Source organism: Falco biarmicus, chromosome 1 (assembly GCF_023638135.1).
Source record: "Falco biarmicus isolate bFalBia1 chromosome 1, bFalBia1.pri, whole genome shotgun sequence".
NCBI lineage: Eukaryota > Metazoa > Chordata > Aves > Falconiformes > Falconidae > Falco > Falco biarmicus.
This window is the reverse complement of record NC_079288.1, coordinates 126,522,997-126,545,642: the sequence shown is the minus strand read 5'-3', so window position 1 is coordinate 126,545,642 and position 22,646 is coordinate 126,522,997. Positions and strand designations below refer to the sequence as shown.

General features: G+C 40.2%; 1 protein-coding gene across 15 annotated transcripts in view; it reads right to left on the bottom strand.

Moving 5' to 3' along the window:
• Positions 1 to 21,526, bottom strand: part of LDB2 (LIM domain binding 2) — a 220,096-nt gene extending 198,570 nt beyond the window's left edge. For 2 of the 15 annotated variants that reach the window (XM_056326463.1, XM_056326462.1), the window contains exon 1: positions 20,904 to 21,511. In XM_056326463.1, the coding sequence (XP_056182438.1) occupies positions 20,904 to 21,035 (132 nt within the window). In that variant the 5' untranslated portion in view covers positions 21,036 to 21,511. Of the gene's footprint in view, positions 1 to 20,903 lie in introns of all 15 variants that reach the window. The other 13 variants (XM_056326459.1, XM_056326461.1, XM_056326452.1 and 10 more) reach the window with 12 other exon arrangements.
• Between the last annotated feature and the right edge of the window lie 1,120 nt (positions 21,527 to 22,646).

Genomic DNA, 22,646 nt, shown 5'->3' with positions numbered 1-22,646 from the left:
AAGATATTTAATTAAAGCAATCCTTAGCATTAGAAAAACAGCACCAAAGTTGACTAATCTAAATAGCATCTATCAACCAGCTTTACTCTTACTGCCTAATAAAAATAAGAGCCTCCAGGCTGTCCTAAAACAAAAAAGCTGTTACTTTGCCAATATATTCCTTACTCTGCTAGCCGGTCCACAGTATTACTGATTTTGAATCTGTTTTTTCATGGTGTTCCCAGGAACATGAGGGTTTATGCCAGTCTGTCCTTCCCTGATCTCTCTTTCTAGGCAGGCTGGCCAAGCAACGCAGGAGAGATGGCACTGTATCTCCGTGTTTGTGCCCACACGGGCAGGACAACTAAAGCTAGCTTTAGGGTCTACTTTAGTTCTCAGAGCTTTGCTGGCATTCCTGTAAGTGAAAGGACCCTGGCTAGTTTATACAGCTATCATGTATGAAGCTGTGTTCATTTACTAAACCAACAGTTGTGGAAAGGATTTCCAAAAAGAAAAAAAAAAAAAAAAAAAAAAAAAAGGAAACTTCACAGCTATTTTAGTGTTTCATCTTCATCTTTGTTCACAGTTTGCAAATACAAGTCTAGATTGGTTGCTACTATAAAAGCAAACAGACAGTTGAGTAAATATTTTGGGGTTTCCATGCTGAAATACATAACCTCCTTTTTATCAAAGCATATTATTGATTAAAAAGTAGCACCAATTGTGTGGACACAGATATTAGCTATTGGTGGAGCATTTAGTCTTGATGGCATTAACTTTTTTTTTTCCTTCTTTTTTTCTCTCCAGTTAAGCAGCTTTTCTCCTTTGAAGATCACTAGATCACCAGATAGCAATCCACTCATAAGCACAGTCAAAAGATGCCCTAGATAAAAGATTTGGGTTATGACTCACAATGTGTGCAATGGATGTAATATTAGGACATTCTTGACTGGTACCGCTGTACTGCATATTCATTTGCAACATAGATATATGATGATTATGATGATTTTCAGAATAATACTGAAAGAAGTCCTTTATTTTTCTGTTATTAAAAAAAAATAATTACCACAAAATTAACATCAAGGCTGGAAAATTCAGAATGGTGAATATATTGGTCTTTTGGGTGCTGCTCCAGAAAGCCTAAGAAACGATCCAGAAAAGTACAATATACATTACCGAACTTTACTAGCAAAAACGTAGCGCCATATTATTAACAATCTTTCCAGGGCCAGAGGACAAGAAGAGGTATGTCAGAGCATGGCACTGAGAAGGTCAAGGTCTAGGTCTGAAAGCAGGTTGAGAAAGAAAGGGTACTGCTCAACAAATGAAAGACAAGCAGCATAGCTCATACAAAAAGGACAGCAACTGAGAGGGACACAGATGGTCCAGACATATTTTTAACAGCTGAATGGGAAAACAGGTGAGATTTGAACAAATTCATCTTCTGGTCATGGCCAGATTGCCTCCAATAGTCCTGTCCATTAAATTTTAAAATAATCTGTGGTAGAGCACAGCAAGTTACAGGTACCGAGTCAGTCTCTCTGGCACATGATCCAAAGGTTTCAGAATGGACTGAATCAACTGCCTGGTCTGTCCCACAGTCCTCCAGAAAAACCTGCACTCACAGGAAGGGCAGTAAGCAGGTAAATATTATTTCATTTGCATGTACAAATGGTTTGCCAGTTCAACACAGGGGAAGAAATGCAAAGGTGACATTTCAACCAGGCACTCTGAGTGAGGGTTAACCTAACTTTGCATTCAGTCACAGAATTTATTCAAATATAGTACAAGATAGATAATTATTAAAGTGTTCATTGGGTCTGGATTAGAGCTGCGAGAATTATTTGTGGAAAGAAATCTTTTTGCTAGGCATTGTAGATCTAGACTGTAAACTACCAATTGAGTAACAGAATATATGAATATATTTAAATTAAAGATTGTAACTATAATTTCAGACTTTCTTTTTCATTCCAACAGCAAAACAACCTCTTAGCTCTGCAAATGAATTCTCATAAATCTAGAATCATTCCAAGTGATTCTATAAATCACCTTGGGATGACATGCTGTAGCAATAAACAGAAACAAAGGGCATGTCACAGAGACAGAAAAAAAGTCACTACAGTCTTTTCCTTAACTCATGAGCAGAATTTTAACAACGAGATTTTACAATTGTTTAGTACACCTTTCTAAATCACAGACAGCCAAGTCAGGTCTGCGGTACTGTTTTTAAGGACTTTTTTAAACAAACTACATAGTGAAATTAAACTATAATGTTTTTCAAATCATACTAACCAGGACCTAAAACATATTTTGATGAAGGTGTACTAATGTGCTTTCAACATTTAATTACTGACACTTCATTAAAAAATGCCAAAAGTACAAGGAGAGGTTAATGTCATAGGTTGACAGTTGCAAATAAAACCTCTAAATCAAGACTTTTTATACTGGACTAATCACAAAAGTTAATGATTTCCCCAAGTTTTCTTTGAATTACATCTGAAGAATACACAGCTCATTGGTCCTCCCCCTTTTAAAAGCAACTGGGTATCTCAGCATGGTTAACCATGGCTCCAATATGTGTAACAAGAGAAAAACCCTTTGAGGACAGTTTAAACAGTAAAAGTGTGATGCAAACCAGAAATATCTAAGTCTTAGTCTTAATAGAAGCTATGTTTTTTTACACAGCATACAATAGACTGAGGAACAGCACAGTAACTACGAAACCATTACTCGAAATATTATTTTTTTTTTTTATGGCTTTAGTAGGAATCAGTAGGCCATGATTGAAAAAACATTACAAATACAGGTATTTAAAAGGGATCAAATTGTGAGAATTGTATGTGAGAGAGAAGTAATGCCAAAAAATTCTAGACACTAAAAATTTAAGTATACCTAACTAAATATTACCAATTTTTATACACACAAGATTATGTATAGGGAAGATGGTAACAGAAATACTTAAGGAGAGTGATTCTAAATGTGAACTTACAAAGGGAATATGACAGTATAAAATTTTACATGAAATTTGGTACTTGATTACAGGAAAAAAACCCAAACTCAGATCAACCAAGGTCAATGAATGAAAAGGGAAAATATTCTGCTCTGAAAATACACAATTGTTCAGATCTGTAACCTATATTATTTTATGATTTTATATTGTATCTATTTCATTAGCTATATTCCAGCAAATTAAGTTTTCATTTTCAAAAGCTTTGCAGTGTTTTTTGATTTTGTGAGTTCCTTCAGAGTTCCTGCAGCAGCATTAAAATGTAACCTTTTCTCGCTACTGATCTAAAGAGAAGTTGGCCTAATTAATATTGGAAATTGATTATAATTGATGAACTACTTAACTTGACACTGGTGCTGATGTTGGCTCCAAAGATTTACTCACAAACTGAACACAAAGCATGAATGATAGATAGGTTTTCCTAAGACATTTGTTCTGTTTTATTGTTTTCCTGTTGTGAACCACTGCACTTAAAATATGCAAGATGCCTAATGGAAGAACAACTTCACAGGCAAAGATACGACAGGACTGGGGAGGGAGTTGAGATGTACTCTGTAAGGATGTGGTGCATGTTCCCAGTATGAGAAACAATCTGGGGACACAACGCGATGGAGGAGAGAAGAGGGCACCAAAGGAGAGATAAAGCAAGAGAACTTGCAAAAACTCAGACTAACTGAAGGCATTATTTGGAGGAACTTCAAAGCAATCTATGAGACTCTGAAGACACCACCATCTGCCACATACTTCTAAAGATCTGAGCTCTCAAGGGGCCACTTCCTGCAAGACATGCACATCTTCACAGAAGAGATTAGAGATACATCATGAACTATTTCATCCTGACCATTTATCATGATAAACTTGCCAAGTGCATTAAATTTGCATAAAAGGATGTGGTCGCCTTTAATAAGCTACCTATTTCTTGATTTCTCGGTGACAAAAAATGAATTGAAACACATTTAGTAAGAGTGCTGCAACTAATCATTGAGCGAACAGTCTTTCACAGAATTACCACACTACGATCTAGCTCCAAGATTTTGTAAATGTCCTTTTTCATTCATAGCATAAGTTTAGGTTGTCAGCTATTACAATATTGTGCATTTCTCTAAATGAACGAGAAATGCCAAATTAAACTTAAACCAAATATATATATATATCTTACAGTGTCATTTAAAAGGAAAAATCCACAGCATTGATCTTTTGAATGATAATCAAAATGGTGGAATAATCTGTATTTGTTGCAGTTCCCTGTATCAGCAATGGAGGTTCTAGGTGAAACTTTGACTAATTTCACTTTTCTTTAAGTTTTTATGCTGACATGTCTAACGTTTTCATGTGTAGGTTGTGACAACACCCAAAGGGAAATCCTGAAGGATATTCAAATCTTTGTAATCTAGTGAACATTTGTTGATAAATAATATATTAGCTTTTTGCTAAGTTATTACTTCAGTATAGTTTTTTTTAAGATACATCCTAGGCAAGTTTTAAATGTAGCTTTATCAAGGTAATAGAAGTTAATTAAGTAAATCGTCCTCACTACAGGATATTATCCAATCTTGAACTTTCACATCAGGTCACAACAAATTTCAAAATGTCCTTTTAAAGACACGGTATGCTGCATCAGCAAATCCTTCTGCTTTTACTGTTCCCTTTGGGTTAATACTGTATATAAAAATGGTATTCAAACATTCATTCTGTTCATGGTCAGACTGGTATATTTGCTGGCAAGTCATTTCTGAAAACATTTCACTTCCTAAAGCTAACCTTCAACATTTACTTTATTATTCTCCTATTTCCCTGAATCCAAAAATGTGGAAAATTCTGGTAAAATTCATGATGGGAAGCATGCCTTGAATGCACCAATTATCTGCAAGTGTGCATCCCTTTTTCCTTCCTTTGCCCCCAAAACAACATGGTTTCCAGTTAATTCTTTCCAGATACTGTGTTCAGAGTCTCCAGTAAAATCAGCAAGCCATAGACAATATCCCAATTATATTTTACAAGAGGGTTTCTGTGGGATGGAAGGGACTCTGCCTCAGCTGAAGGACTGCTACCTGGTAATGAGCTCCTCTTTCCACTAGCCACTATAAATAGGATTTACAATCTTCTTCCAAAATGCCTGTAATACTCTTAGGTTAATATACGAGATCTCACCCCCTCTAGTGACTGGTCCCAGTGAGAATAGGATACAGTTACTTACTGATCGTTAACACAAGCCATTCCTTCAGCTTTTTGCTTTTGATGCCGAGGATCCCAGGCACCGTGCACTGCCGACACAGGTACCTGCGCGCCCGCAGCACTGCCATACTGCCTGCTCCCGCGGCGGGAGCCCCGCCGGGCCTTCTCCTTCCCCAGGGGCCACCCGCCACTACTCGATTAATGAGACCAGCCTACACAGTTCTTCAGTTTAGAAATTAAATGTGTTGGCTGACAGAGGAGCAAGGCAGAGAGGTGCATTCACAAAGCAACTACAGGAGCCCACGGTCTGGAAAACATAGGCCCCAACACAACAGTTGCGGGGTTCAGACGTGGCCTGTCCCTTCCAGGTGCGGGGCTGCCCTGCGGAAAACCTGACAGCACTCCAGCTCAGGCCTTTCCTTAACCAGCCTCCAAAAAAGCCCAGTAGCAGCACTGCCTGTTGCCCAAATGTCTGTCTTTAACAATATATTTACAATCTGCCTGGTACTGTGGTGACAGAGCACCTCAGAGGCTCTAATCCCCTCGCCCCGTGCCCTGCTCTCCCCTCAGGCCCAGAGGAACGCAGGGGAGCTGAAGAGAATTAGCAGAGTTTGTGGAAACTCAGCCAACTCCTGATGAGGCCTGGGCTACCGGCCTGACAGCCTCCTTCTCCCTCCAAAAATATTACATGATTACACAAGCACGCAATGTCCTTTGAGGAGGGTGCAAGTAGGGCATTATTTGAAAGTGTGGTAGTGAGAAAATTTCAGGCCATCACTTTCACTGAAGACTCCAACAAGGTTGCACCTCAAAGGCACAGTGTAGAGAAAGCACATAAATGCAAAGGCGAAGCATTTTCTGCCATAAGCCACAGGAGAATTGCAGAGTCTCTTATCTTTAGGAAGAACCTGGCAAAGTCTTTCTATCACCACAATAAATAAATAAACCAACGTCCAGCAGTTGTCACCTTCCTTGCGATTCCCCTACAGTTACATCATGGGGTCCCTGCTTTCTAGCCAAAATCGCTTTGCCATGCAACTGTTTGTGTGGTGAACTTTCTTTAACAGATTCATGTTCAAAGCATAAAAGGCAAGCAGCAATACACATGTCAATATTTAAAAGCATAAATAAAAATCTTAATAGATCCCAGATGTTTCATTTCCTCCAGCCCTTGCCAGTGATTGAGTTGGTGCTGATGTAGATGATTTTTTAAGATCAGTGGTCAGTTTGATGCTGAAAAAGGTTTAGGTGTCTGGGAATTCCAAATGCAATTCCTAGAAATAAAGAAATCATTAAGTAGATGCAAGAGAAACAACTATGATTGCAAGTGGCTGTTATTTTGTAAACTTATTTTACAGCCTGAAAAGCACCCACAGGTTTTAAATGCAACTGAGTGTGAAACAGACAGTAACATTTTGTCAACATATATAAAACCTTGTCGACATAATTGTTTCAATCTCATTTTCTTAGCAAAAGAACTCCAAAGGTACATACAAATAAAAGCATGGATTCCTTCAGCTTGTTAAGGTAGATACATGGTGCTGGTGCTGTTGAAGCTGGTGAAGAATTTGTTATTTAGATTTGCTCACTGCATCCATTTTTCACTTATTAAAGCAGCAAGTGATCATTTACTATACCAAACAAATAAAGCACTATACAGAAAGCACATCTACAAAAAAAAAAAAAAAACCAAACCACAAAACAAAAACAAAAAACAAACCTGCTGGGCCCAGTAACTCAGGCCATGCTGCCAAGCACACAAGTTTGCAACTGTAATGAGCGGCTCAATTCTTTCTCTCTGATTTTTACTGGGAGAAGTCCTCAGTCTCCTAAATGAAAGCAACTGGGGAGTGGGGGTTGGAAGCCCATACCTAGCTTGCACAGCCCCATGATGTGTGCACTTGACGTCATAAAAATGCTGTAAGTCTGCCAGGCCAGCAGCCACAAACCCCACATGCTGCCAGTTGCGGGCTGAACAGACACTAAAAGGCCATGAATTTCATTTAGTTGCCCCCTTTCCCCTTCCTAGTAAAGCAGCAGAGGCTAGCAGCTGCTGGAGAAAAACGTTGAAAAATATTAGCTGTGAATGTCCAGGCTTTGGTTTTTGATTGGTACTAAAACCAAACAAATGAAGAATAAACCTAATGACAAATCTTGCAAATTTTGTTATTTATTAACACAGCCAATATTGTAGGCTTCTGAGTCCACTTTCAAGGAGCATGTGGATAAGCTCAGCTAAATTATGTGCTTCATACAGCCTGCCAGATCGACCTACTATTCTGCTAATTTATGGGCCATACATTTCTCTCTAGCTAAATTTCTGATTGAGAAAAACTTTACCCTCTTTCTGTTATTTGTTCGGCTACACAATATTCCTTAAGAGTGCTGCTTGTTCTTAACCATGTTTTTTGTGAAATGGTAAATGCAAACATAATCTAAGCCCCTGAACACGCAGTTTTATCACATAGCCAACTATGGACAACACATAAAAGCTGAATATGCCCTTCTAGTCCTTTTAAGGTGCCTCAAAGCCATCTGTAAGAACTAAGTCACCTAAAATTGCTAAACTCATTAGAATAAGTTCCACAAAACAAATTTTTGCTGTAGCAGCTTCTGCACCTTCTTTTAGCACCTTCATGTATATAGGGCCAAAGGCTCATTTCATTGACATAAACAGGAAAGCTTTGAATGGGATGAGGAGCTGCAGCTACAAGATCAGGCTGAAACAAACCTAGGAAGCTTGTGATCGATTTTTTTATTTTAAATTTTTTTCTTTAAATCACAACAGCACCCTTGGCCCACAAACTGTTATTTGTAATTGTGCATCTGTGTGCCATCAATCTCTAAGGAAGGGAAAGACTGCTGCTGAGCTCTCAATTTATGTTTCTCAGTTGACTCTTATAATCACACTCAGTGTTCTCAAGCTTAGTGCAGCTATTCTGGTATCCAAATTTGCACGCTAGGTGGGTTTATCCAAGTTCCCATGGTCCAAGTTTCATATACTTCCTAATATTAATCTTGAAAAATATATAGGTAATTGTGTTTCTAAAAAGCCACTTCAAGCAAAATTGGGAGAGTTCTTTCAACAGAAAAAAATATTTTAATGAAGTAGCTTGTACACACCTAGAAAAATGGTGAGAAAAATACTATTGGAAAAATCTACCCTTTTTTGATGTTGTCGTTAGATGTGGCATTAAGCAAAGCTAAGGGGATTCTGGGGTCCACAGATGATGAAAGGTCCCAAAACAGCATAAGCAAGGAACAGGATCAAGGATCCCTTAGCCCTGCAAATACTGCAATCCAGATGAGGCATTAATATTCATATTCTAGAGTGCGATTGGAAAGAAGACTCTAGCTCCTGTGCAGGGGTGGGCCTAACCCAGCGGAGGTGCAGTGAACTGCTTCACTTCCTCAGTGAAATTCAGTCCGTCTAATTGATAGTGCAGAAGGCGGTAGCGTACTGAAATAGCGCAGAGATTATTTCAGTAGTTTTACCCATTTATGCTCTCCTGCTCCTGACCAATGTATAACCCCCACAGAGGACTCCACTCTTTCCAACTTCAGTCTCAGGAACGATTTAAGTTTCTATAATATGGTAATCATTAAGATACTGCTATTAGATCACCATTCAGAAATGTATCAAGACTGAGACTACCTTCATTTGTGTAACACCAAACGTGGTTTAGTTTTGCTTAAGGTAACCCAGTTCCTTTCAAAATGACAATTTAAACAGTGCCTTTCCCTCAGAACCAGGATAAAATATTTATAATACCTCATTCATTTGCAGGCAAATACAGGTAACGTCTGTTAAAAAGCAAAATCCATTTGACTGGGTAGTTGTGGTACTGTATGCAGTTTCCATAAGGCAACAGATGTGGGGACAAGGGAGGGGGGGAGTTGATTTTGTCTTTTTAATATTCACAGTGGGTTTGTTCTCACTGGCTAATTAAATCAGTAGAGTGCAAACAATAAAAGAAAAAATAAGTGTTGCCTTTCTTCCCTAGAACAACCTCTCTGGTTCATGTCTACTTATTTACTACAACAATTTATTTATTACAAGACTTTGCAATATTTCCTCCCAAAAGGGTCATGAAATAAGATACATATGCCACAGCACCCATTCCCGTCAAGAAGAATACGCTTTTCCTGTGGAATTTAAGATAAGATGGTCTTTCCACTGTTAAGAAAAAATGGACTTGGAATGAGCTTCTTTGATTGACATGAAGCTACTGAAGAATCACACTAAAAAAGTAATAGATTTAATAACAATATCAGGTGTACAAATCAACTGGCAGAATGCTGCCCCAAAATGTATTTGTACCTGCTTGGCAAAGTCAGTAGGTTTGCACGGGCGCGCTGAATTATTTGAGAAGTAACAAAATGCATTAACAACATCCAACAGTCATCTTCCAAGAACCTAGGCTATTATGGTATTTTCTAGTCAGATAATTCTTTGTAGTGCATAAATACATGTAATTTCAATTAAAACATTTTGATTTGTGAAATCAAAATGAATGTGGTATACTTAGATTTGGTTTTGAAAGTATTTTAAACACTATCTACTTTTTGCATTTAGTTAGTTATGATACATAGCACAATGTTAAAACCAGGCTGTGGATACAGACCAGAACCCCACTGTGCTAGCACTGTATAAGAACAAAGAAGGTGGTTCCAGCCCTGGGAATCTTGTAATAAATACAATGGTACACATCATGAAGGTAGGGCTGTCTATCGGCATCAGATGCCAATAAAGCTCAGCAAAGGATCAAAATACCTATGCATCAAATAAGGTAGATTGCATACCCTGCGCCCTGTGTTGCTACTGCTTCCCGCACCAGCAAGTTAAATGCAAATTTGGGCATGTATGTCTACATGTTATATTTAAGTGACAGCATTGTTGGATGTACCTGAAGATAAGGGGCAACAGAGGGATGCAGCCTCCTTGCATCGTAAGGGAGTGTACTCAGCACTGTCGGTATTTGGCAACAGAAGGCAACTATTTCAGCCCAGCTGTTGCCAAATTTTTGAAAGCATCAGAGCCAAGGAAAGTGTTAGGGGATGTAATCCATGAGTTTACAGGAAACTACTCTCAAATCCTCAGGATCATCATGGAAGGAAACATGGACATGATTGGTTTAAGATGTAACAAGTGACAAGAGACTAGTGTCAGGTACTGTGAGGTCCTGGGTCTTTACAGAGTGCAGAGTTCCTTCTCAGCTCCATGTATTACTGGCCCAGTTTTCAGTTTATTGAGGATTTCTCTGCAAAATACGGCTTCATTGTCGTTAATGAATTATCCACAACAGAAACACTGATCTATTTAACCCCAAAGTCAGGGTTTTACTGAGTTGTGTACCCACTACCAAATGCTTACTATATCTTAGTTACTTTTAAACTCTGCTACTGTTTGAACACGCTCAGCACCAAGAAGTACCTTACTCCCTTCAAGTGTTCTTTTGGTTAACCAAATTAATGTTTGCAAACAAATAAAATATTTACTCTGTACTGAAGCCAAAAGAGTGTTTCTTTATGCAATCTGAACGATGAGCAAACACCAGAGCACTGGAGATAACAGCAGCAGGTCAGACTTAGGAAACGATGCCCCATCTTATGACACTTCACAGTAAAATACGCACTACGAGGACTTTGAACTGAAATAAGCCCACTACTGCTTAATTTAACTGTATCGCAAAACGTGGTAAAGTAACCCAGCAAAGAGCTTTCTGTTGATAGTTGTATGAGAGGGCATTTATCAATACCCATTAACCTCTGGCTTTTACCTGTTGGTTTTCTAACAGATGCTTGTGTTGCTTCATAAGCCACAAGGTGTCACAGTGGCTCAACTGGTAGGATTCTTGTCAGTCTAGACACGCAGGTTGTGGCTTCAGGTTACATACCAGTGGTAACACCGCTCTGTACGAGGAAGTCTGTGGTACGCTGTGTATTTAGAAGTGCAGCCCTCTGGATGAAACAATCAGTCAAGGTGTAACTCAGTTGCTTCAGGATGCTCTTGATGTGGGTGTTAAATAATCTCACAGCACCGTCAGAGAAGAGATGTACTTGGTGCACTGGCATCTTGACCGATCTTTTTACTTTGCATTATTAACCCTGACAAGAGTGTTAAGAGGACCTGAAAAGAGCTGAGCTCATCATTCACATCAAATAATAAATCCTATGAATTCCACTTCTTCTACCGAGAGTTGCTAGGAATTAATACCAGTTTATTTTAATGCATTAATTATTCAAATCTAAGACAAATTTTTGCCTGTTTTTCATAACAAGCAGTGTGCTGTAAGCATGTATTACTCTGCTAAGACTATATGCTGTGACTGGTCATGTATCCTGTCTTACTGTTTCACATCCTTGACTGGATGAGCACAGATGGAGCTAGAGCTTAAAATGCCAGGAAGATTTGAATTTTTTCACCAATTCTTTCTTATTACATTTTTGTAAAGTAACTGCATGGTAAGCAGCATCCTGTCCCATGGAAAAAATAGGTACATACATCATATTTACTGGCCTGTAGTTTTCCCATTACCGCCAGTCACTGCCGTTAATTTGCTTTACATTCACACACCAGTCAGTCCGCACTGCAAAGCAATCAAAGATTTTTCTCTGGTGCATTTAATTTCTAAGTATCATGGGTCTATCTGAGAGGTTTCAGAAACTCAAAACAGGAAACACCACCTCTCAGCTTATCTCATATAGAATAAGCAACTTCTTTCGAGAATGCTTCACAATTTGAAATTTACATTCTGCAATTATTTGTGAGAATAAAACTCAATTGATCAAAAATTCACAGAAATACATAAAGAGCACAAGCATAGCCAAAGCAAATTCACTGTTAAACTCAAGTGAATAGTCACGGAAATTTTGCATGTAGTATTTGTTGCACTCAAGTAATGAACCTTTACCCAGTGTGTTGGCTTTTCATGTCCCATTATTCATGCCAACACATTCATTAAAACGGGCCTATGCTTTTTAACATAATCAGCATGTGCATAGGTGTGGCCTTCAAAGAGTTATTACCATAGTTTACAGGCATGCTGTTCGTAAATACAAGCAGAACTCCAGTCAGTGCAAAATGCCAAGCTTCCCACAAAACATATGGTAATTTTTGCTCTGTAAAATGGATAGATGCGCTATATAATGCATAATTGCATCACATTATATCTGAACTTCTAATTGCTTAAAATGATACTTCAAATCACATCAACAACATTATTACCTAATTACCCTAAGGGTCAACTGATACTCCAGTGATTAGGTCTAGGCAGAAGTAATAGAGGTATTGTATTGCCTTCATTCACTACAGCAAGTGGTACAGTTGCAAATGCACATACAGAATCTATATCCTGTCAATGCTTTTAACATCTTGGTATGGCAAAGAAGAAAGGTGGAGACATGCTGGCCGAATACCAAAAGGACTGAGGGTCCCTCCTGCAAGATGCTGAACAAGAAGAAGAATTTTCATTTGCTCTAAAGGAACTATTTCACAGCAGTTCCCTTTTCTTTCTAGTCACAATAACGTTACTGTGATGCGAAATGGAGTAACATGGAAACAGTTTTGGTACTTCAAGTGGATACAAGAACTATGGAAGACAGTGACACTCATCTGAAAAGGCAAGTTACTATCAGAATATGGGGGACAGAGTAAAACTGACAGTTATAGGCCTTCCTCCATTGCTGCATAACCGATGCATAAGACTTTTGTAAACTGCATGAAGAAGACATAGCATCCTAGGTGCGAGGCATTTCATATTCCTTTTTTCCAACTGTAGATACTAACCTGGTTGCAAACCTAGTGGCAAAGCAGGTTTCATGCATGCCTTGCCAATCACACCCTGGAGGATCTCTAGTTCAAAGAGGAGATGGTTAGCAATGTTGGTGCTGCTGACTGCCCTGCGGAGGGATGAAGTGTGCTGAGGGTGCTTCAGCTTAAAGATATATAAGCATAATAAAACAAAAAAGTTTCACCCTATTTACTTTCTTGTTTCCTGAGCATTTTCCTCTCTCCATGTGACTCTGTATTTAAAGATTTAGAATATTTCTTTTTGTATAATGTGGTCATTAATATTTCAGAAATCTCTTTGTAACCTGCTCTAGGACAGATGGCAGCTCTTTCTCTGATAAAATCCTCTGCTAATGGCTGAAGCAAAACTATACAACTGGAACAAGAATCACAATAAGATAAATGCACAATGTTCTGGAAGTCATAATTTTCTCAGTTTACTACTTCAGAAAATAACCTAATAAAAATGTAGTTAGAAAAAACAAATGTTTGAAAGTCCAGAAGAAAAGTAAAAATAGTCCACTGCACCGGTGATCTAAGACTGCACATAATACTCAAACAGGGACAGTTCTTTTTTCCAGGTATTTAGTTTCTGAAGAATGAGCACAGTGGACATACAATTAGGTCTATTCTTGGGTCTGGCTTAATCAGGGGTTTCCAAATATGATCACTTTTATACATACATAATGTTTCATTTGCCCTCCAAATGCCACAGAAAGGGTCATCCAACTAGCCCACGCAATTCTTCTGGATCATGAGGGATGTTCCAGACTGCAGCTACCAGTTGTGTAAAACGGATAGGATCTGAATCTGCCATACATGAGTAATCTGGTGGCAAAACTATACCAGAGATTAGATTTCCCCCTTCCATTTTTAAACACACACACACATGTTACATGTAGATTTGAATGTTTCTACTCAGCTAACTAGGCTTGGCAAGGTGACTCTGTGGCTTTGAATCAGGAAAAATGGATATCAGCAGGTACTGCAGATCACACGCATAGATATTACACCAATGTTCTAATTTGTTACTTGCTTGAAAGGATGCAAAGACCAAACTAATTCATTTTCAGGTAACCTGGCAGTAGATTTTAAGTACATTTAGACAACCTCCATAAAGCTATGGCTTTGCTGTGTCAGTTGTGAGTTTGTGACTCTGCCTTGGCCCAGTACCCGGATGTGAATATTGACAACAGAAAGACCTTAGGGAGAAGTTCTGGTTTGATACTTACATTTTGGCTGTAGTTCTCAGAGTTGTTCATACAGAAGAGGTCTGCTATGCTCAAGTCTCATGCTTCAAGTCTGCATAATGCAGGCAGGAGCACTACCCTGGCCAGGAGCTTCATCATGCGTATGTCTTCTTCACAACAGTGTATAAACAGCCAGGCAGTGCCAAGACAACTTAAGCCTCATGGAGAGGACAGCATCCTCCCGTAAAATTTTTGGCCTTTGCAAAGACTCTTCACTACAAACACTCTTGAGTCCTGAAGAGATAGGCTTGGAGAGCTACCACGTCCTAGTTCACGTTCAGCTCTGCAAAGGTCTCATTTTTCCAGGTCGGTGATTTTTCACTAGTCCCGTAAGGCACGAAAGCACCAGAGTTGTCTCCAGAAGCATCAGCCGATCCCATACAGAGGTTTAGGGTCTGCAGATGGCTCTACTTGATCCCTAGTTATCTCGGGAGTACCAAGTGTACTATTCGACTTCAGTCAGTAACTTACAGGCTTTAGTTTGGAAGGGCATGGCTGTCCACCACAATGTAACAGAAATGGAACCAGTATTGTGACATAAATTGCTTTCTCTCTGAAATTCTAACAGCAACCAAACACAGGAAGAATGTACTGAGGAGAAGAAAGACACAAGCCTAGGGAGACAATTTCAGCGAGAGGTTCAGGGAGGTTTCTTTCACTACTATTTTTGCCTAATAAATAAGACCACTGAGACCTGGCCAAAAGGCCCTGCCCTACCACACTCTTTTTTTGGAGACAAATCATCAGCCACTTTGGGGCAGCCTCATCCCTGCCAGTATCACTCCTCTGAGGCTTCAAGTAGCCCAGAAACAACTTTTGAAAAAGAGCACCCACCAAAAGTGAGGGTATATGCTGGCCTGTTTACACAGTACAGCACAGGAAAGAAAGCTCTTCTTGGGAAGGAAGCAACTGAACAAAGTATCGGCACAGTTGGAATGCCTGTTTACAGCAGATATGCAACTTCTGGCAAAAAGATACAAAAGAAATACCATTTGAAGTGAGGAGTCCAGCTAAAAATACTGCGACGAGTTTAGCAATCTACCCATACCCTTTTTCTTTAAACAAAGAAAGTGTGTATACCAAACCCAAATTATTATTTTTTTTAAATCTGATCTTGCGATCCTACTGCAGGCAAAACTCCAGCTTAAATAAGAGCACAGGACTGGGCCCTTGTTATGATCTCTATTTTGTTCCTTCTCACCATCCAGAGGCTTCTATTTCTGAGACTGGATCTGCATAGTTAATCTTGTTTACATCAGGGAAAGACTGAGTTTAAAGTTTAAGTGGATTTGTGGTTTAAAGAGTAAAGAATGAAAAAGAGAAAAGGAAGGGTTGAAAAGGTTCCTTTATAGAAAATGATCTAGTAAGTAAGCATCAGAGTGATTTTCAGATAAGATCCATTTTTACACTTTCACACCAACTCTCTCTCCCCCCTCACCAGCCCCTGCCCCCAAAAGCTCCCTGTTCCTTACACATGCAGTTTACATTCTAAATTATAACTTGGGGGGGTGGGGGTGGGGGTGGAGGGGTGGAGCGGAACAGCAAGACATCCCTGATTTGTAAGCTAAGGAAAGGAAGTAGCCTTTTTTTCCTCCCCCAGCCTCATAAGAATTGTTAGTTTGTAGCAATTTTAATTGAAAACAGCTGCAACTGAAATATTTAAAAGGGATGAAAAAACTATATGAAATAAAAGACAATCAGTAAAAAGAGCCTTGAATCCATTCTGAAGTCAGTGTCTGCCTAAAGGAGTTCAAGGGTTTTCTTTTAAAATTGACCTTTAGTTTCAGCAAAGCATAGTTTATAAGTACTCTGTTAACATACTTTACTTATGTTTCTACAATTGCGAAGTATTAGTATATTTGTGGGTGAAAGAATATTTCCACACAAATACTTTGAGACAGAAGCTTATGTGTTTTCCCTTCAACAAAACAAACTCATTGGACAAACTCAGCCTTATGTATACAATATGAGAGATCTGTTTGCAATGCTAAGTTGCTATGTGAACAAATGTGATGTCACAACATAGATTTTTATGACTAATATATTAAAAATGCATCAGGAAGAAGAAAAGATTATTTCATCAGATAGAAATGTGAGGAAGTAAAATCAAAGACTTCCATTAAACTGCAGAAATTTTGGTTTGCTTTGATTTGCTTTAAATATTTAGTTGAATCTGGATGTCTGTGTAAGCTTCCGGTTCATTTAGTAGCTTTAAAATAATCGTAACATTCGTAACATCCTCCTTTATTTTCCTTTTAATTTTCTTTATATTTTCTTCCATGATGAAATCTCTACTTTGTTAAATTCACCAGTTTAATAGGAGTTTAACATGATTTGATTAAGCTGATTGTCTTTAAAACAAACATGCTACTAATCATGTTCTCTGATCACCCTTAAAACTCTGCTGTCTTAGGCCAAAGAAAAGCTGTGTTTTGCGTATAATGGTGATGTAAAGCATAATCTCTAGGAGTGACAAACAGAGATACAGGTGAATTTATTATTATATAGCGATACAGAAAAGCTCTAACAATATAGGGGACTAAACAAACAACTGAACGGCTTGATACATTTCTTTGATTATTGACACTAAAACAATGTCTCAAACTTTAAACTGTCAGCAACATTAAGTGATCTATCCACAGCACACTGTAATGTTACCAAAAAACAATTATATACAAGATATAATCACCTTTTGTTTTAAGTGTGGACAATTTCAAATTATTAAAAATTAGAACAGGAAAGAATTTACAACATCAAAGAGGAAAATAGGCGCTTTTTTAAAAAACATTGAGCTTTATGAAAAACAGTGAAAATATTTAAGCTAATTTACCTACGTTGTATATTGCTACCTAGAACTTTAGAAACTGCTGATTATACCACAACAGGATTGCTCTCTTGAAATGTTAAACTAACACAGATATAAAAATGTTAAGATAAACTGTGTTGGAGTGGATGGTAATGAAATCCTTAAAACCACACACAGAGCAAGGAAACAGCTGCATTTTGGTTAACCAGAAAGTTAATCAACTATGATAGAAGTAAATAAGATTTATCTTACTATCTGCCAGAGATTATTAAACATTTAAATATTAATTTTACTTCTTTAAATCAGGATTGTTGATGCATCGCAAAATGGCACGAGATGCTCCCAAAGTATTATTAAGAAAGTGTGTATTAATTTCCATTTAGAAAAATGCATTACCAGATTAGACCTCTTTGAACAACTTTTAAGGAAGGTAAGGTGTTCCTGTACACTAGTTCGTTTCTCAGACCCCCTGATTTACTGTAGATCACATAAGAATTGGCTAGGTGGTGGACTTTTGCCAGTACTTACATCATAAAACCACCCCCTGCCTGGGTGTGATTGGAATTCTTCGCCTAAGACTGACCTTGAATTTAAAAAGGCAGTTGTAGGTTCTGCCTAAGGAGCCTGTAAAGTTGTAAGAAGTTGGAAGAGCAAAGGTTTGCACATCTAGTACAGGCTAGAGTTGCTAATTCTTTACATTCATGACTACCATTTCTTCCTAAAGAAAATGACAACAACAAAGATAGCCATGCTGCATCTAAATGACCTTTCTTTATCACTCTGTACTTTGTCTGCTTAATACACTGAGCACATCCCTCACACCGACTATTATTCCCTTACACCCAGTGCTTACAGAAACCAGAGTGGAAGCAGTGGATTTCTCAGGGAAGGTGCCCAAGCGCAGAGCCACTTTGAGGATGCTTCTACCTCCCTCAACAAACCGTGGACCCTCCTGCTGGGAGAGCTGGAGGAGAAATGTCATTTACCGGTGGATTCCCTAATGGTGTCTCTACCAACCCATTGCTTTTTTTGAATCATTTCTCACCCACCTGCAAGCTCTGGGGAGCAGCTACAGGGATTCACTACAAAGGCGGGCTCTACAGATGGAGGGGAGAAAACAGATTGACATGACATACAGATACTCCTGTCACAGGCTCTCCATCCAACCCCTGTATGACTTGATTAAATTACATACATTTTGCTCTGCCTTGAAACTTCCACCACTGCAAGGGACAGCAGAGAATCTGAGTCTAAAGGATTGTTAAGAACATTTATATTTTGTAGGAAAACAGGAAAACCCCATAGGCTTTCCAAGGATGTATTTGGGATAAGAGATTTAGTTTTCCATTTTTTAACACATCCTCACTTGCCACTGGCTCTCTCCAGAAGCTGGGTCCAAGTGGAATCTGCCAGCTTGCTACCCCCAGTCTTTTGGAGAGTCTCTTTGTAATTCCTTTTCCCTTAAGCTGCTTTGCTTGTGCTCACCTACCCCCTGGGGCTCACAGAGCAAAAGCAGCCTCCTTCAGAGACCAGTGCCTACATTATTCCAAAGACTGCCTAAAGAGAAACGTTCATGCAGTAAGCTTGTATCACCCACATCACAAGCACATTCCTTCCATGACATACAGGGCTCCATCGATCTGGACTCAAAAAATTCAGAGCTAGTTATACATGCTCCAAAAGCCTTCAACTACCAACCAAAAACATGCTTGGAAGTGCATAAAATTAATGTGAAACTTCCACTCCCAGCCTGCCCCAGAAGCCAGCATGATCCTTTACAGGCTGTCCACACCTAGTCACTTGTAAGTGTCCCAGGAAAGTAATTTTTTTTTTTTTTTTTATTAAGGAAGGTGTTTTAATTGGAGGACTGAATGAGATGGGCTGAAGCTACCTAGAAAACACATATCAACGACAAATACTTACAAGCACAGAGCTCAGAAATTAAAGAACAGGGAACCAGAATGCAAACAGTGAACAATCACAAGGGCAAAAGTATTTTTACTCTGAGCAAATAAAAGAAATGCTGGAGCCGAAGGCCTTCATTAACTAAGCACTGTCTGTCAAAGTAAAATGCTGCTGAAACCCATGGCAGCACTAGCAAGGAAGAGTAGGTTATCGCTTTTTGCCCACAACAACCCATGCAAACATGCACAGCAAAAACTGCAATTAAACATGCTGAAGTCTAACTCAGCACACCTCAGCAACGCAGGACTGGGAAGTTGTTTCACAAGTGCCTCAAAAACTTTTCTAGTGTAACATTTGTAAAGGAGCCGCAATCAGAAACTGGTCAGTTACTAAAAGTACCACTAAAGTAATATGTAAAAAGGCTAAATTAGCACTGACAGCTTTTCAGAACAGCTTGTATATAAAACTCTGAAGGAATCACTCAACGATACATATTTGTTCTTTTCCCTTGAAACAGTGTAGAAATTATTACATTAATATGTACAGGAATGTAAGGAACAGAGTTGCAAGACACTGACAAATAAACAGTAGCAAATAAACCTCCCAAGCCCACTCACTCTATGTGAATGGCAGTGACCCTCCCCAGCCAACAACTTGGGGCAAAACTGACAAATAGTTGCCATGATTTTGGGAGCAATGAGCTGCTTGGAGTTTTTAGCCAGCACTAAGTCTATTTACCCATTACTCCAAAGCAATGTTTTAAGACTAGCAGTGGTAACAGTGTTAGAAGAGCAGTTACCCCGTAGCAGTTACCCAATCAGAAAGCAGGTCACATCTCGTTAGCTGTATCATATACATTAAACGTCACAGATTCTCCACGGCTTAGCTGACAATTCAGGCATGTGTGTTTTTTATTTTATGATAACCTCACATTCTCTTAAAGAATAACAATACAACAAACAGCTCCATCTGAGATCCTTTACAAAGCTTCATGGCACGAATGTGGCAGGTCTTTGCCTTTACATAAAGCCATTCACTATAAAAGATTAATACTTTCTAAAAGTGTTTTCAGGGCACCACTAGTAAACTACTATGAAAAATTGCAGCACAAGAATGTGTGCTGCACAGACACAGACACATGGGCTGAAATGTAGCCTGATTCACTCCACACACTTTTCACTTCAACAGACCAAAAAGTGTGCGTTATTTAACCACGTAAATAACCAGATGCAGCCTCCACTGTCTTCTGTCTTTAAGTGACAAAAGTATGTCCCCTTCCCATTCAGCATACTCTTTGTGGTGGCTGATCTGGATGTAGAAGCCAGGGTGTATAAACCACTAACAGATTATACAAAGCATAAATGACAGCGAATGTAGTTTACATTATTGGGTACTTTTGACAGCTATATGATAAAGTCGTGAACCGATCATCCCTCTCGCTAAAAGCAACTGCATTCTAAATGTAAACACGGATTTCTCTTGTTGGTCATCCTGAACATGTGTTCTTTAAGTGCAGCCCAGGAATAAGTTTTTAGAACTCTGCTCCTGTTTTCTGCTACCATTCATTTTTAATTTTAACGAGTTTACAAAACAAAACCAGAGAAAGGTTCTTCTCTCCCCCTAAACCTGCAACATTTCTGAATTAATTTTGTGCAAAAGCTCAAGCAATACCTTGCAATATTGCAGCTGCAAATGCCAGTAGGACAGATCCTGAGCAAACAACACACTAAGGCAAAGAAATTTCCTGAGACCAACATTACAATCAATCCTGAAGTGCTGTACTGTAATTTCAAGATTTCAGCCTAAGCTGGTATCTCCTCAAAGAGTTGCTCTGCGTGGAAACATAATGAGGGATTACCCAATTAAACTACTAAATTAATTAGGGTTCGTGCCTGCATATACTGTACTGTCTAGTGGGACGCTTCAGCTGGAATTCGGGCTGAAACCTACCACGGTCCATGCACAGGAAAACAAGGCTGGGGGACTTACCTCCGTCCGCGACTGCAGCCTCTTGTTCATTTCATATATTCGGTACTCTGGTTGCACCATGTATGGTGTGTGTCTCCTATAAAATGGGCCAAAAGGAGAAGAATAGAAAGGGTCATGTGGTGTGCTGGACATCTTGCCTGCTTGCAGAGATTCAAGCTACACAGAGTATCATCAACATCCATACAGAGCACATGGGCTGTGTGTTCTTCACAGTACAAAGTAGCGGCGCGCACACACACACACCCATCCAGGCTGCACGCACTGGCTGGGAACTGCTGTGGGAGCCCTCTATAGCGGGAGCGGGGGGGGAGCGGCAGCGGGAGCGGGAGCGCACAGGCTCCACGGAGGGAGCGGGAGGCTGGATAGCTTCAGGCACCGCCGCTCGGGTTTAAAGCAGCAGTTTCTGGAGGGGTCATTTCCTGTCCGCGCTGCAGACTACTTCCAAAATATAATTCTCCGCGCCGCCTGACAGAGGGCTAAGGTTCGGCTTTAATTTCTCCCAGCCAGGACCCCTCAGGAACTGGCAGCACAAGGCTTCTTAGCATATAGGTGGTTTAAAAGCTGCCTGAGCCAATCACCCTCCGCGAGGAGCACGCTCGGGCGATGTCAGGGATGCGGTTACTACAAAACACATAAACACAGGCCACGGCAACCCCCGCCGCTTGCAGCTGGGGGTTCGCCCGCTCCCTGGCGGCTCCCTCAGCGCGGCTCTGCCCGCTCCCAGCGGCCGTGCCGGGCTACCGCCGCGTCGCCAGCGCTCGCCACCCCGGCGGGGGCCGCCCGGGGCCGCCCGGGCAGCTGCGCCAGCGGCGGGGTGGCCGGGCCGGGCAGCCCGCACAAAGGCGCAACCTCCGGGCGCCGCGCTCCACACAATGGAGCCGTCAAACGGCGGCAAGGGAAACCTCCCGGAAAAATGTAAAAACACAAAGAGCCGGGTGGGGGACCGAGACCCCCGCACAGCCGCTGGCGACCCCCGGCCGGCGCGCGTTAGCAATAAACAAACGGCTCGCTTTAAAAGCAGCTCTCCGGCTCAAAGGTGGCGGCGGCTAGGTAGCGGGCAGGTCCCTGCCGGCGGGATGGTTGTGGTGCGGAAACCCAGCAGCGGTTAGAGCACGCTGCAAAGGATAGCTGACACGGTCAAATGGGGAGGGGGGTCCGAGGGAGGAGGGGAGGGCGAAGGGGAGGTGATCACCCTTTGGAGGTGAAGGATGAACTTTATCTGTTGAATCATACTTGCGGGAAAGTGCTGGGAGCGGGGATACCACGTGAACAGAAAGTCCTCAAAATACAGAGGAAACAAAATGGGCTCATCTGCCACATGGGAAAGTGCAAGGTCTGAGAGGGGAGCCTGCCAGCTACCTGTGCAAAAAGCCCTTGGAGCACAGGCTCTGTCTTCGTACACAGCTGTAAAGTATCAGGGCGTTATTTACAGTACTGAATAAATGCAAAAACAACAATAAACAGCGCTGAATTAATCTCTCATGTAAATTCATTCAAGCAAATGGAACCACTCTAGAAACAGATTTAGTTAACTAATATGATTAAGAGAATAACAATCAGCTGCAGTCACAGCGGTTCCCGGCCAGGGCGCTTTGCGGGAATGCTGCGGGATCGCCCATTTCACAGATGGGGAAATCAAGGCACGCGTCATTACATTTTCTAAATTTATGTAATAGTCCCAGAAAATATTTGAGCACGATGTGGCTTTACCCACTGCCAAAAAAATAATTCAAATCCAACTGA